This window comes from Pyrgilauda ruficollis, unplaced genomic scaffold, assembly GCF_017590135.1.
Source record: "Pyrgilauda ruficollis isolate IOZ18807 unplaced genomic scaffold, ASM1759013v1 scaffold10, whole genome shotgun sequence".
In the NCBI taxonomy this organism is placed as follows: domain Eukaryota; kingdom Metazoa; phylum Chordata; class Aves; order Passeriformes; family Passeridae; genus Pyrgilauda; species Pyrgilauda ruficollis.
The window spans coordinates 495,484-511,198 of NW_024508101.1; the positions used below are offsets into that span (position 1 = coordinate 495,484).

General features: G+C 53.3%; 1 protein-coding gene across 1 annotated transcript in view; it reads left to right on the forward strand.

Moving 5' to 3' along the window:
- Positions 1-15,715, forward strand: part of SRGAP3 (SLIT-ROBO Rho GTPase activating protein 3) — a 47,915-nt gene that overhangs the window by 21,717 nt on the left and 10,483 nt on the right. Inside the window, exons 5-14 of the mRNA XM_041461922.1 lie at positions 1,157-1,281; positions 2,622-2,750; positions 7,834-8,055; positions 8,495-8,596; positions 8,821-9,018; positions 9,905-9,989; positions 10,508-10,535; positions 12,411-12,513; positions 14,482-14,542; positions 14,898-14,975. Of these exons, the coding sequence (XP_041317856.1) occupies positions 1,157-1,281; positions 2,622-2,750; positions 7,834-8,055; positions 8,495-8,596; positions 8,821-9,018; positions 9,905-9,989; positions 10,508-10,535; positions 12,411-12,513; positions 14,482-14,542; positions 14,898-14,975 (1,131 nt within the window). The remainder of the gene's footprint in view (positions 1-1,156; positions 1,282-2,621; positions 2,751-7,833; positions 8,056-8,494; positions 8,597-8,820; positions 9,019-9,904; positions 9,990-10,507; positions 10,536-12,410; positions 12,514-14,481; positions 14,543-14,897; positions 14,976-15,715) is intronic.

The following is a 15,715-nucleotide window of genomic DNA, read 5'->3' on the forward strand; positions in this document are numbered from 1 at the left end:
TTAAATAACTAATGAACATTGGAACATATTTTTCCTCCTTCGCTGCAGCTAATTAACTGATTTGCAGGAAAGATCCCCGGGACGCAGCTGTGGCAGTTTGTCTTTGTGTCACAGCCATGCAAGCCAGGGACAGCGTGATTTGATTGCAGGCACCGAGATGGCACAAGGGAATTGCAGATCAGGGGCTGACTGCTGCAGTGCAGCTTGGCCCCGGCCAAAATTAAGGCAGATATAAACAGAAATATGCTCTGAATTTCCAAGAGTGAGCTGTGTGGCAGGGCAGCTGGTGAGGAGCAAAGTGAGTTGGTAAAGGTGTCTGCTTTGGTTGGGTAACTGTCCCGTAACCTTTAGATTTCACAAAAATCCTCACAAATGCAATGTGGAGCCCTGTTACTCGTTGGGCTTCTCTGTCATGTTGTGTCAGGCCCTCTCTGAGTGCTGCAGGACCTTTCCTCTTACTGCCTGAAGCCCTGATATGCAGCACTTTGCTTCTTCACTTCCCTCTGTGTGCTTCACAAAAAGATGTAGACGGTGAGGATGAGGAGAGTTCAGTGAAACCCTCTGGTCTTTCCCAGCAATCATCTGGTTTATGTGACATTCACTGCAGAAAAGGCAGTTTGAAATATGTGGCTGGATTCTGTGTTAAGAATTTGTGGGGTTTGGAAATACAGCAGCTCAGGACCAAGCAGGAGCCTTTGCTCACTGCCCCTTGCTTGTCCCTGCAGTGTGGGGTGTCCCTGCACAGCGGGGTGTCCCTGCAGTGTGGGGTGTCCTTGCAGTGGGGTGTCCCTGCACAGGGGGGTGTCCCTGCACAGGGGGGCGTGCCAGGTCTGTGTGGCTCCGGCGGGCGTTGGGAGCCTCCTTTGGCTGAGGGCTGTGCTTGGCAGGAGGAGGGATCCTGCAGCTCAGCCTGAGCTGCTCCAAGTCAAACACTCCTGGCTCCTGCTGGCAGCTGCAGCTGGGGAAAGCTGTGTGTGCTTCATTAAGCCGTGTGTAAAAATCCTCTGCGTTTGGGGGTTCCTGCTCTGTTTTAACCCTTGGGCCTCAGGCAGCCTGTCCCAGCCTGTCCCAGCCTGTCCCAGTGTCCCAGCCTGTCCCAGTGTCCCAGCCTGTCCCAGCATGTCCCAGCCTGTCCCAGCCTGTCCCAGTGTCCCAGCCTGTCCCAGTGTCCCAGAAAAGCAGTTCAACAAGTCAGGGGACATCAGTGTCAACCTGCTGCGACATGAGGACCGGCCTCAGCGGCGCAGCTCCGTCAAGAAGATTGAGAAGATGAAAGAGAAGGTGGGTGAGAGGGAAGGAAGAGGGAGCTGGGCTGGGCTTGGGGCTCCCTGCAGGCAGCAGGGGTTGGCTTCAGCCTTGTCCTGGTCTGTGAGGCCATTCCTGTATCGCTGGGAAGGGGTTAGGAAGGCTGGTGTCTCACGTGCATCTGCGGAAGGCGACCCAAGGAGGCCATCATGAGTGTCTTCCCTGCTCCTGGCTGTGGAGAAGCGCCAGGACCAGCCTGACTCGGAGTCAGGATGGCATGACAGGGACAGGCAGTGCAGCCTTGGACGGGGTGGTGGGGCTGCACAGGGGCCACCTTCCAGGCTGTCTCTGCAGGGACAGCTGAGACAGGCAGCTGGAGGGGCCCTGGGGGCGATGGCTCCTGGAGATCAGACAGGGAGAGGGGGTGGGAGCTGCTTCTCCCTGGGGTCCCTGGGCCTGGCTGTGCCAGCTGGGACCCCAGAGGCTGTGCTCAGGAGGGCAGTGCACCAGGCGTGGGGATGCACCCTGCTCCAGACAGCACCCTGCTTGTCTGTGATGGGTTCTTTAAAGATGTGCTTTTAAAAATGAACACAGCCTTTGGTTTGCTCGGGCACTGACTCCTGGTAGCAAGAAAATAGTTGGATCTGTAAAATACCAGTGTTCTTCCTCTGTAGACTGTCTGGGAGTGAGAGTGCAGTATTTAGATAGATTTGCTAGGCAAAACCCTTCGTGCCATTCTGGCCTCAGCAAATCCCCGTGACCTCAGGATCTCCACAAGTTTTTGTGTTAATTTTGGAGAAAAGAAAATGGTTTCCCCAGCCAAGGTTGCAATTTGCTCACTGGCACACCCAGCCCTTGGACATTTCTAACAGTGAACTTCTTGGAAGGGTTAATCTTTTGATTCAGCCTTCAGAGCAGGGATCTGCCTCAGCAGATGTCCCAGATCTGGAGCACATCTGCTTTCCTACAGTTTTGAATTCTGGGTCCTGTTCTGAATTGTGTGGCTTGGGCCTCTGGGCCAGATTCCACTTTGATACAGCTGCACACATCTGGAGCAAGTCCAAACATATGTCAGCATTTCTGGAGGGAAAATTTGGCCCTCTGTTTTTGACTGATGCCAAAATCCCCAGCAGCAGCTGTGCTCAGGGGTTCCAAGTACCTCTGAGCAGGATGCACTCATCATGCTGGCTGACAGTGCGAGGGGTGTTCAGATGGGATCTCCTCCACCCTGGCAAGGTCCCTGTTTTTGTACCAGACACCAAGTTTTAGTACTTACCTCATCACACCCAGGCGGCAGGGTGCTGCGGGGGTCTGTGGCAGGAGAAACTGCCAATACCATCCTGTTTGTGCTCTGACACTCCATTCTGCTTTTTCAGAGACAAGCCAAGTATTCTGAAAACAAGCTGAAGTGTACAAAAGCCAGGAATGACTACCTGCTGAACCTGGCAGCCACCAACGCAGCCGTCAGCAAGTACTACATCCACGACGTGTCCGACCTCATCGACGTGAGTGCCTTCCCTGGCCAGCCTGCCTGGCTGAGCTCCTCACTGCACTCCCCTGTGCTGCTGAAGGGCGTCTCGGGGGGCTTTAGGGTATTCCTAACTGGGGCTGAAGATGTCCTGTGAGTTGGGTTTGCCTTGGGCTGAGCCAGGTGAGACTGAGGTTTCTTCTTGGCCCATTGGTTAGTCTGTGTTTGAGACAGAGAAATGCTTCCCAAGGTCAGACACAGCTCTGGTTTTGGTGCTGAACCAGAGGGGTTTTTTTCTCCACTACTCGGTGACTTTGGTGGGGATTCAGCACAAGTGGCAGTGCTGTCCTGGCTGGGGCAGGCTTGGGAGCTTTGTCCCAGTGCTCCTTGCAGGGAGTAGCCTCAGGGCAGGAACTGCTGGGGGCAGCTTCATGGCAGTGGCAGGAACTGAACACTGGTGACTCCTACAAAGTGCTTTGAGATGATTTGAAGAAGGGATTTACCCAGAGAAGGGATTTCTGCTTCTTCCTTTATCGGGCATCCCACAGCGTGCAGATTGCACAGTGCAGTTCTTCCTGCTGGAGTTGCCTCAGTGAGTGCATAAATAGCTGAGCTTGAAGCACTGAGTTACCATCATTACCTAAACCTACAATTAAAAAAGCTGCTTGAGTGTTTACCTCCTTTCCTAGCCCATTAGCATGTAGTTACACTTCTGAGAATTAAAGTAAGTCTGATGCAAATCCCCTGATGACTTCAAGATTTTGATATATCATAAAATACTCTTCATTATGTTTTGTTCTCTTTGTTATTGAAGGTGTGTTAAAAAGCAAGTGGAGACATTTGAATGGCAAGGTGTGAGAACACCTTGATTTATCTGCAGGCTTTCTGCTTTTGCAGTGCATATTCTATCTTTCTTTTGTTAAATTATATTTTAAGCAAGAGTGACTTCGTTTTGTGGAGTTTTTTGAACTTCGATTTTCTGGAGATTTGCTGAGTTCCATTTTAGCTCTGTCTGTTTATATTATTCTTCCCAACTTTTATTTCCTCACTGACACTTCCACTGGAGTCAGCAGATGGCATTTCTCCCACATTCCAGGAATCCCTTCAGGGACTTTAGCTCAAGCATCTTTAACATGGAGCAATGAATTTCCCCAGTTATAAAGTCTGTTCACCAAAGAAACAAAATACTGGATGTGTGAGCTGAGCATGGGTGTCCTGTATCCTCAGAGGAGAGCAGTTTATCTGAGCAGGCCTTTTTACGAGTTCAGTGTATCTTGCAAGGGTGAGGCAAGACGGGCTTCAGCAGCTCCAGAAGAAATGAATCCAAGTCACAGGATCCCAGTGGTGCTGGAGGGGTCTGTGCAGGGCAGCTGAGCCCACGGAGGGAGCGGCTCTGCAGAGTGTGGGTGAGCTGAGCCTGGCTGGCCACTCTCCTGAGCCCGGCTGGCCACTCTCCTGAGCCTGGCTGGCCACTCCTGAGCCTGGCTGGCCACTCCTGAGCCCGGCTGGCCACTCCTGGTCCCGGCTGGCCACTCCTGAGCCCGGCTGGCCACTCCTGGTCCCGGCTGGCCACTCCTGAGCCCGGCTGGCCATGCTCCTGTGGCTCCTGCCGGCTCCTCCACCCCGCTCCACCACGGAATGGTGAGGGATGCACCGGGCTGGCTCTCTGGGACACGGGGGAGGTGATGGGGCTCTCACACCCTCCATCTCCAGCACAAGTTGCCACGTGCAGCTGCTGATTTCACACAAATCTGAACCGTCAGGACACTGCAGAGCCAATTTACCGGCGTTTCCCCCAAATCCCGGCTGCCTCAGTGTCATCTCGGGCACAGCTTTGACACCTCTTGCTCCCTGGGCGTCCCTGCAGAGCAGTGGCTGGTGACAAAGCCGTCTCCTCTCTCCTGCTCTGGCGAGGCACAGGCCCCAGCTGCCCCGGGAGGGAGGGAGGCCTCCCGGGCTGCGGCTTAATGAGAGCTGTGAAGCCCGTCAGAGGAGCCGTAAGGGGCGCAGAGCCGTCTGCCCCTCTGTCTCCAGTGGCCTTTGTTTTGTCCTGGAAAGGAAGGGAAGAATATAGAGATAGATCAAATTAGCCTTGGACTGTCAGGGCACCACGGGGCCTCCTCCTCGGATGACACGTGCGTCTGTTTAAGCGCCTGGGTTTGTCTCATTTCTGTCATTAACTGTGTGACCAAGTTAATCTTTTCGGCCACGTATGCGAAGAGGAGATAAAGCTCCTTATCCATCCCTCTGGAGTTCTGTGAGAAATGGCTGCAAGATAGTTTGAAGTGGTCACATGAAAGATATCACTAGATCCAGCAGAGAAAATGGAACAGTTGGTGTCCATGCAAACTGATCTGCCGAAACGTGTGCAGCCTCCTCCGAGTCCTGGAACAGCAGCTCGCTCCTCTATGGATTAGTGACTGTTGTATCTGAGACAAGCCAGGAAAGGAGGGGAGCTCTGAGCAAATTCAGCATTACATGGAACTGTCGAATTGCTCGGTCTCTGGAAAAATCAGCTGAGTCAAGTTAGGAAACAGAAACAGCAGCTGAAATAGTTATGCCAAAAATCCTCGGTTGGCTTCACTGGCCCGGTTGAACAGGGCTTGGAGCAACCTGGGCTTGTGGAAGGTGTCGCTGTTCATGGCAGGGTAGTTGAAATTGGATAATCTTTAAGGTTTCTCCCAATATAAACCGTTCTGGGATTCTGTGATTTACTTGTCTCACAGTACAGCTCCGGATTTTGCAGCAACGTCAAGAGAGAAGAGGCAATAAATTTAAATAGGCATATAATTATTATGTATTATGCATATAATTAAAAATAATGCAGAATATTTTTTAAAAACAGATAAGGAAGAAAATGCAGAGAAGAGGGAACAGAGCAGAGCAAATGAGTCGGGCTCTTTGTTTGCAGGCAGTGCTGGTCCTGTGGAGGCAGGGGCATTACTGCTCTGCCTGGGAAATTAAGGGTGGCTTGCAGGGTGCTCAGGTGTTACTCCAGGCTTCCACTTGCTCAGGTCCAAGTTGTGGGCCTGGCTGAGCTCTGTCATGTGCAGGTTCAGCCTCCCAGGTAGCAGAGGGACTCGAAGTTGCTGGAGCCACAGACCACTGTGCATTTCCTTCTCCCGGAGCCCCGCGCTGCCCCCGTGCAGCTCTGGGCTGGGCAGTGGGAGGCACACAGGTATTTGGCTGCTTCCGCGGTCTTTTGGCCAAACGTGCTTGCTTGAGCTCCAGGAGCCGGTTTGTTTCTCAGGCTGAGCACTGGGATATTTCCACCCCTTGCAGGGTGTTGCCAGCCGTGATGAATTAATGCTTGGGGAGCTCTGAGCTTGGCAGATGAAAGGCGCTGCGGAAGGGCCGGGATTATTATTTGTGGTTCTAATTTATTTGCCATCAAAGGGATGAGAGGGGTGAGAAAATGCCATTTGTTCTGGGGCTGGGAGCATCGGTTTGAAGTCTTTTTTTTTTCCTTCCTTTTTCTTCTCCCCTCCCCATTGTGTGTTCCTCTGGGAATTGCGTGGAAATCCCTGCTCCGTCTTTTCTTCTCTGGGCATCCGTGTGTGAAGCAGCCGGCGCGGTGCTGATCACCAGGGACTTCAAGGGCTGCAGTGTGTGCGGGAGGTGCCTGCCCTGCTTTTCAGGAGCAGCTGACTTCTGGGCACTGCAAATCACCGCCGGCTTCAGTGCGAGTCCAGCAGCAAAAAAGGGGAAACGTTTCATGTGGAATTTTGTCCTAAAAGCAGCTGGCAGTGCCCTGAGCCCCTCTCCTTGGGTTCTGTGCCATTCAGTGCTCTGCCCTGCAGTGGCTGGGTTTGTGTGCTTAGGGAATTCCCACCCTTGAGCAGTGGCAGACTGGTCCTCCTGGTACTGTTTTTGTAGCAAAGCAGCTGCGATTTCAGGGGTGGGAGAGCGCGGCTGAGGGCTGGGCGGTGCTGGGGAGCGCACAGTCCCTTCCCAGGGCACGGGGCTGTGGTCAGCTGGTCAGGGCAGGAGTGCTGCTCTCCCCCAGTGCTGGCACAGGGGTCCTGGCCCTGGTCCCTGCCCTGTCTGTGGGGCAGCCCCTCGGCTGCATTGTTCCAGCTCGGGGTTCCAACAGCCTGAGTGGTCGGATGGGTGTTCATGCTGAAACTGTCTCATGGGAGAGACTTGCAGCACAGAATGAGGATTGCCCCAAGCAGCAAATGGAAATTCACCCCTTATCTTTCTTGTGTTGCTTGTTGATTTTTTTTAAGGCAGGTCTGTGCCAGCCCATAACTGCCCATACTCTCAGTTAATGTGATTAGAAGCTGAATAGAAGCAGGATAAATGGAGGGCTGTGACAATTTGATAGTTTTTACAAAACTGCTCATTATTGTGCATGGGTTTTCGCTGGTTTTAAAGGCTAGGAGGGACAGTGGGGCTGGGAATCAGTGCAGTGTAGCTTTGCTGCTGCTGGTTTTAGCTGGGGCTGAAGCAAGCACAGCCCTGCTGTGATGTGATCTGAGCCGAGCGGTGTCACCTCACACTGGCACCAAGCATGAGATGGCTTCTTGGGTCACAGCTGCTTGTGGCTCCAGCTGAGTTTTTGGGTTTCACTTCGAGTTTATCAGTATGAATTTCAGGAAGTATTTCTTCATGGAAAGGGTTGTCAGACACTGGAATGGGCTGCCCAGGGAAGTGGTGGAGTTTCCATCCCTGGAGGTGTTCAAGGAGTAGCTAGACATGGCAGTCAGTGCTCTGGGCTGGGTGACAATGTGGGGGTTGGTCACAGGATGGACTTGCTCAGCTCTGGTGAAGCTTTCAGGGCTGCAAATCCCTGTGCTGGTATGACACTTGACATGCCAAATTCAGTTATAGTGGGGACAATGTTTAAAACCAGGTTTTTTGTCTAAAGTACGGTATTTTGGCAGCAATTAAATCCAAGTTTTATAATTTCCCCCAAGATAATTGTGAGAGTGATCAGCAGCATGAGGAGCTGCTCCATGATGGGAGGCAGGCAGCTGCCCAGGGACAGAGCAGGATGTGCTCACACCCAGGGCACGGTGTCCACCGGCACGCCTTGCTTCAACGCCCATCTGTGTTTGAGAACCTCGCAAAATGGCTCGGCAGTGTTTGTGTGACCAGAGCCTCCTCGTGTTTCTCAGTGCTGCGATCTGGGATTCCACGCCAGCCTTGCTCGCACCTTCAGGACATACCTGTCTGCTGAGTACAACCTGGAGACGTCGCGCCACGAGGGCCTGGACGTCATCGAGAACGCCGTGGACAACCTGGACGCGCGCAGCGACAAGCACACCATCATGGACATGTGCAACCAGGTCTTCTGCCCGCCGCTCAAGTTCGAGTTCCAGCCACACATGGGGGATGAGGTAACGTGCTCACCTGTGGGGCTGCAGAGGGGCCTGGCCTCCTCTAAACCATCACTGTGAAATTGTTCCGGACTCCTTACCCCTCTCTGCTGCCTTCACACACTGCTGTTCGTGTTTCCTTTCCTAATGAGACTCTTGGCTTGTTAGGGCTCCTCCTTTCTGGCTGCCTCTTGCTCCATGTCTGCCCCAATTAGGGAGCCCGTGGTTTGGCTCTCTCTGCCCCACAGATCTGCACAGGGGAGCTGTGATTAACCTGCTGTAATTGGGAGATGGCAGAAACACTCGGTGCTGGCCTGGGTCCAGGGCACTGCTCATGGGACACATGGCAACACAACCTCTCTGGAGGCTGCCAGGAGCTTGTGGGGGCTGGAGGGAATTGTGTGGGTATGGAAATGTGTGTCTGGTCCGTGCATGACCCGTGGAATGTCTCCTGTCCCAGGTGTGCCAGGTGAGCGCCCAGCAGCCTGTGCAGACCGAGCTGCTGATGCGGTACCACCAGCTGCAGTCTCGGCTGGCCACCCTCAGGATAGAGAACGAAGAGGTAAGAGGTGGGGTCTGTGGGCAGCACTGCTGAGCCTTTCTTTCACTGGAGGTTTCCTGGTGTGCTCAGGTGTGGAGCCCCTCCTGTGGCAGAGCTGGAAGTGCCCACAGATGGCAGCCAGTGCTAGCCCAGGGCTCAGGAGCTGCCTGTTGAGTGGTTGTTTTCGCTCAAGATGTGTCCTTTTCCCAGTCTGCCTCAAACCCACGCTGTCCTGTTTCTGATAGGTACGGAAAACGCTGGATGCCACGATGCAGACCTTGCAGGACATGCTGACAGTGGAAGATTTTGATGTTTCAGATGCCTTCCAGCACAGCCGCTCCACTGAGTCGGTCAAATCAGCTGCATCAGAGACCTACATGAGCAAAATCAACATTGCCAAGAGGAGAGCCAACCAGCAGGAGACTGAAATGTTCTATTTCACTGTGAGTCTCAGCTCAGGCATACAGGACACGAAGCATTAATTGCCAGGGCTGAGGCCCAGTTAAGTGCTCATTAGTGAAGAGCAAGAACCAATTCAGTCTCTTTAAGTACTTGTCTTCTGTCAGATTTGGGTCTGGAATGCATTTCAGTGGCAGGGCACTACAGAGGGACTGACAATCCAGTGCCTGCCTTGTTTTTTTCTTTGAAGGAACAACTCAGCCAGATGAGATTCAAAACTTACTGAGTGGAGTAGGAGAGGCTCAGAGCTTCTGCTTTCTCTTAGTAATATTATTGTAAATAGGGGGGAAATTGCAATTTCCATTTGGAATTGTGCTTGAGATTACTTTAATGGTTTTTGCAGAGATTTTATCTTTCCCATTCTCCGTCTTCCATTTTCCATCTCTTGTCTCTCTCTGTCCTCTTACCTGTGTAATGCCTCGCTCAGAGTGTTCTGGTGTCTGACAGCCTCACTGGGGGATGGCAGTTGTTCTGCACAGTGTCACCAGCTGCATGGGGCACCTGGCAGTCCCTGCCTGCGAGGGCTCAGGCACTGGGAGTTCTTGCTTGGCATTGTTGGTTTGCACAGAGGCGAAGCCTTGGCAGTGCAGGGGAAGCTGCTTTGATTTCCTAGGCCGTTCCCAGAAGCCTGACAAAAGAAAGCCAGCTTTGAACTCTTTGTGCCTCCCTGCGTTCCTAGGCAGGAGGGGCAGCTCCAAGGAGACCAGGCTAATAAGACATCAGGGCAGTGGCTGGAGCAGGGAGGAGTGATCAGACCCTGCTGAGCCCTGCGGCGCAGCTGGCGCAGCCTGCAGCTCCTGAGCCCCAGGCAGCAGCGAGCTCCATTAGGGGCTGTGGTGCTTAACCCACCCGTTTGTTCTTTGATTCCAGAAATTTAAGGAGTATCTGAATGGCAGTAACCTCATCACGAAGCTCCAGGCCAAACACGACCTGCTGAAGCAAACTCTAGGAGAAGGTGAGTTGGGGTCAGGTCCAGGGAGGATCCTCCCATCACCTGAGAGGGTTTAAACCATGTGTCATCTGCCAGGCTCCCCTGTGTGTGCTCTCCTGAGTGACTGAGGGTTTTGTGCCTGGCTGCTGCTGCTCAGCCTAACCAGTGACATACAAAACCATGATTTCCTTGGATTACTCCTCCCACTTTTCTTTGGGAGTGCACATAGAGAAATCTTTGAATCTGAAACTGTGTGCTGAAGTGCTGGGTTACTTCTCCAGCAGCAGAGATTGCCATTCACTCCCACCCTCTGCCTCTTTCCTTCCTCTCGCTCTTCTCCCTCCAGATTTCTAATCTGTCTTTTCATGGTGGGGGCACCAGGTGGGCATCTCTCCTCCCCAAATGCAGCTTCTCTCTGCTGGAAGCCATTCCTTGGGGTGTAGGAGCCAGCAGTGAGGGTGTGGGCTCCTGTGCAGCTGTGCTCGGCAGTCCTTTGCTGGTGGCTGATGTGGAGGGATGATGGGAACTTGTGTTTCTTGCAGGTGAAAGAGCTGAGTGCGGAACAACCAGGTGAGCACTTTCTTCCCCTTATTGCTCCTGGGGAGGGCTGGTGCTGGCAGGAGGGGCTGTGGGAAGGGGGGCTTGCTTTGCTACTGGTGCAGCTTGGTGGGGTTCAGTTACCCACCCCAGCCCCCTGTGCTGGCAGGCTGGCAGTCCCTGTGCCCCACATCCTGCTTCCCAGCTGCATGGCCTGGAGTGCTGGGGTCAGGGGGATGGCAAGCAGCCCTTGGTTCTGCTGCAGTGTGGTTTCTGGCTGGCTGGCTCTGATGTGCCTGGATGTGCTTTGTCAGCACAGTGCAATGCCCTGGAGTGTAGCTGAGGTGGGGTTGTGTTCACACAGGGTGACACGAAGGTGTCCACTCGCTCCCTGCCATCCCTCTTCCTTTGAGGACTTTAATACGTCCCTGAAATCCTCTCCCAGCTCTGGGTACTTTATGAGTAGCCTGAGCATGCCTGTATCACAGACTTCATCCCTCTGCTGCAGGAGATAGGGCTGGGGCAGATGAGACAGCGGGGAGGCTTTGATCCATGTCCAGTCCATGAAGCATCTCTGCAGAGCTGCGGTGGCTTGCCAGGAGTGTGCTGGTGTTGACAGTCAGACACAGGCCAGCAAGGCCTCCAAACAGCTCCCTAGAACATGCACGGCCTCTCTGTGTGTCAGCTTGTTCCAACCTTGTTTGTGTTTAATAAAATTTATAATACCAGCCACAAAAGCTCCGTTCCCTGTTAGAAGTGGTGGAGCAGATGGTGCAGCCTGGCTGCCGTGCCAGGCAGGAAGGAGGCTCCTTGTGCTGCCAGCACCAGCCCGAGTGGCGCCAGGGCCGGGCACGCAGCGGGGCACCGGGGTGCTGTCAGGACAGAGAGGGACCTTCAGAGAGCAGAGTGTGGCACTCTGAGGAGCTGAAATGGCCCTGGGGCCCCGGGTGTGAGTGCAGGGCCCTGCCTGGGGCTGCAGGCACAGTCCCTGCAGTGCGTGGGGCAGGGCTGTCCCAGCGGGCAGCAGCACCTCTGCTCCTCAGTTATCCCTCAGAGGAGTGCCTGGAAGCTGTAGCAGTGTTGTACAGTCAAGTTGCTTAATTAGAGGCATCTGATTAAGGAACCAGCAGACCCCTGCTGTCCCCTTTTGCTCTGTGTGAAGTGTCCATGTCTGTTCCATGAGATCTCCTGCATGAAGGCTCCCAGCACCCAGTTTTGTGTGTGTTTGCAGTCCCCTGTAGACATCAGAACAGCCTGGGCCAGAGGGCAGGACAGAAATCTGTTTTGGATTTTGTGGTGTTTTTCTCCTTTTTCTAGATCTGGACACTGAATGTCCTTCATTATCCAGAGGAACTGGGGTGGGAATAGCATTAATGCAAGTGGCACTCCAGTGTCCTCAGTACTGCACTGAAACCTGTCACAGGCTTCCCTGCCTTCTTGGTCACTAGCAGTGGGAGGGTGGTCCCCATCCCTGGGGTTCCAAACAGAAGTTAGCACAGTGGAGGTGTTCCCACTGTCCTCATTCTGGCCTCTTTCTGTGAGCTGAGTGAAATCTGCTTAGGAACAAACAGGAATACCCCAGTGTTTTTGGGGGTAGCTGTGGCTTATTTTAGATATATCTCCTCAGCTGCTCTTGGTGCCTCTTCACGTTGAGGGAGTGCTGAGCTGGCGGTGGTGGGAGGCACTGTTAGATCCAGCTGGCCACCAATGCTGCTGGTTTCCTGCTGGAGTGGTGTCTGTGTGGGACAGCCAGGGTCAGTGGCTGCAGGGTGCGTGGAGCTACACGAATCCTCACAGAGGGACTTTTCTGTTTGATTTCTTATTCTCAGTTATAACCTGTGGGATCTCACCCTGCCTTTGCATTTATGTTGGTGTTTTGTTGATTTATTTTGTTCCATTTTCTCCCAGGCCCCCATGTCTTCCCCCTAAGCCACAGAAAATGAGGAGACCTAGGCCTCTCTCAGTCTATAATCATAAACTCTTTAACGGCAATATGGAAACATTCATTAAGGTACTTGCTGGCTTGCAGTAGGAGTGTCTGTGAACGCTGGGAATGGAATGGTGGCTTTCCTGTCCTGGCTGCTTGCCATCCTCAGGGGGTCCCTCTGGCCCATCTGCACCCAGCTGGCGTGGCCAGCACGGCTTTGCCTCGGTGATGATTTCTTCCATAGCTCCCCTCGTGCATTCCTGGTGTTCCTGTCCCATCAGCTGTGTGCTCCAGACCCCACCCATGGCTGGTGGCCATGTGCACTGTGAGGCAGTCCTGGCTGAGTGTCCTCATTGTCCTGCTGCTTCTACCCATCCTGGGAAGAAAGATTACACAAGCTCAGCCCAAACAGACACACCCCCCCTTCCTATTTTTGATGGTCATCCATCCTTGTGGCTGAGAAGGAAGATAAAATGACCCCAGAAAGTGTTTCCCACTTTCAAGGACTGTCAGCCTGGGGTAGAAGTCCTGTTGTGGGGGTGTCCATGTTGGAGGGCACACACACAAATACATCAGTAACAGCCAGCCCAGCTGGCTCAGCCCCTGCCAGCTGCTGACAGTGGTGTCCTGTAATCCTGCTCTGGAGAAAGCTTCAGGGAAAACACTTGGGGAAGCTGTAGAGACAAACTGTTGGATTAGGTGACGAATAGGCATCATCTGGCTGGGGTTTATTGCCTCAAGCTCAGCCCTAAGCCCGAGGGCAGTGTCTGTACACAGCACCAGCACGGGGAGTACTGGCCCTGCTGGCAAAGCCTGTAATCCCGTTAGGATTTGTGATTACTCCTGACTTAAACTGGTTTTTAAAAAAGTAATGCTCATTAAATCCCAGCTGGTTCAGCACTGAGGAGGAGGAATTACCTGCCCCAGAAATCCATCTGAGCAGGAGTGACCCGTGCTAGCAGAGACCCTTTGGGGGACAGGTGCCTGCCCTTGGGGTGTACAGCCTCACAGGCAGCTGGGCCAGTGGCTGCTGCCCAGACGTCACCAGTGCCCCCACGGCTGCCCAGTGCCCCGCTCAGAGCATTGCCTGTGCCCTAAGCCAGGTCTGTCCCTGTCCTCAGGCTCCTGGGAAGGCCACAGGTTCAGGCAGGGAGGAAATCCGAGAGGCTGTCCCTGCAGGTCGCTGAGGCTGGGCTGCAGCGTGCCCGAGGGCTTTGGGAGGGAGGGTGGACATCCCAAAGGCCTGTGTTGGCCCTTGCTAAGCTGCCATTGCATTTGAGCATTCATGGCCTCCGAAGGAGATGCTCACCTCTAACTGAACTTACTCCTGCTTAATCTGTTCTCTTTTTTCCACTCTGCTGCTTTTTTTGTGCTCAGAGGAAGGAGGAATGCACGAACGAGGAATCAGGTACTTACTGGAGACCCATCTGTGAGACAGAGGGAATTGCCCAGAGATGCCACTGTGCTCTGCTGGAAAAACCACCAGAATCCCAAAGAGAAATGTGTCCACTTGGGCTGTCAGACATGGCCCACGGTCCCCTTGAGCTTCTGCCACAAGGGGCCTGGAAAGAAGCCAGAATTCACCACTGGTTCAGACTCAGGCGCTTGGTTCCATACCCAGTGGTGTTTGTTGGGTTTTTTAGCACCTGCTGACAATGGCTCTTTCCTTTGGTGGGAAATATTGTTGTAAGCTGTGTTATGGGAAGCTTATTCCATCATCCAGGTATAGCACAAGTTTTATTTCAGCTCAGCGTTCCACCTTTGGGGTGGAATAGCTGTGATCCCTCGTGGCAGTCTCCTGTTTGAGCCAGACAGGGAGCAGCAGCATTTCACGCACCTTAGTGATAGCTTTCTTGGGCATTTGGCTGTACACAGTATCCTCAGCACTCTTTGATGGCTCCATATTTGTAACACCTCCTTTCCTGCCTGTCCTCTTACTAAACTCCACAGCATTAATTTTCAAATCTCTGTTTTTGCAATCTTTAGTGCATTTCCCATGCTTTGTTAGCAATAAACCAGTAAATTTTTCTCTTCTCCTTTCCTTTCCTGAAGGATTCAGGACAGGCCATTCCACTTGTTGTAGAAAGCTGCATCCGCTACATCAATCTGTATGGTAAGTTGGCTCCGTGTGGCCCCAGAACCTGCCAAGGAATAAAGGACTTGAGTGAGCAGTGGGAGCCAGCAGCAGGGATCCCAGGGCTGCCTGCCCTCTGTTCTCCATGGGCTCAGCTTGGAATTGCCATGGCATTGGCTGGCTGGCCACTAGTGAGCACGTGTCCAGGTTCAGTTGTTTGCTCGGGCGTGAGCCCTTTCAGCACCTTGATCTGGAGAATATGAGCAGAAGTGAGGTGCAGCAGGCTGTCCCTGCTTGGTCCAAGCCTGCATCAGCTCCTGGGTTCTGCTGTTTTAAGCTGCAGGTATTGCCCCACAGTTCCAGAAATCTCTCCTAAAGCATTGTTCTCTTGCAGGCCTGCAGCAGCAGGGCATCTTCAGAGTCCCTGGCTCCCAGGTGGAAGTCAACGACATCAAGAACTCGTTTGAGAGAGGTGTGTGGCTGGGGTGTGCAGGTACAGCAGGATGCCCTCCCTGCCTGAGGAGGATCCCTGTGGGAGGTGGTGTGTGCTGGGTGCATTAGCCAGGGTGTAAAGCCTGTGTTAAAGCCCTCTGTGCTATGAGACGTGCAAGTTTTATCCCCTTCTGGGTTTCCCAGTGCTGTGTCTCTGGCAGTAGTGACGAGTTACCCAGGGAAGGAGTATGAGAGGTAGGGGTATGTGCAGAGGTCTTTTCCACAGTCGTTAAAAACACAAGAGCCATAAAAGAGTTTGCTGGGGACCCTTGTTCATCCTTCCTGCAGCAGTTTGCCAAGGGAAGCGCAGCATTCCCTGTACCTGGTGCCACTGCTGGCTGTGGAGGTGCCAGTGAATCTGCCGAGAAAATCACACTCAGGATGCCAGGCCGTGAGAAAGGGAAAGCAGTCCTGCTGTCCTGAGTGGAGGGGAGCTGTGACAGGGACAGTCCTGCTGGGAGTGGTGACCCTTAATCCCTGAACAGCGTTGGAAGGATCAGGATGGAGGTGGATGGGCCAATGGATGAGGCAGTGTTAGGATTGTCAGAGGCTGGAGGATTGGCACATCCAATTTAAGATGAATTAGTATCCAAATCTCAGGGGCACTGAAAGCCTTTCACAGATTTAAGTCAGTACAAAGATATCCAGAGCTGTTGGGTCCATTCCAGAGGTGTGATTGTATCCTCCAGCCAAACCTGTCCTCTCAGCCTCTCACTCAGT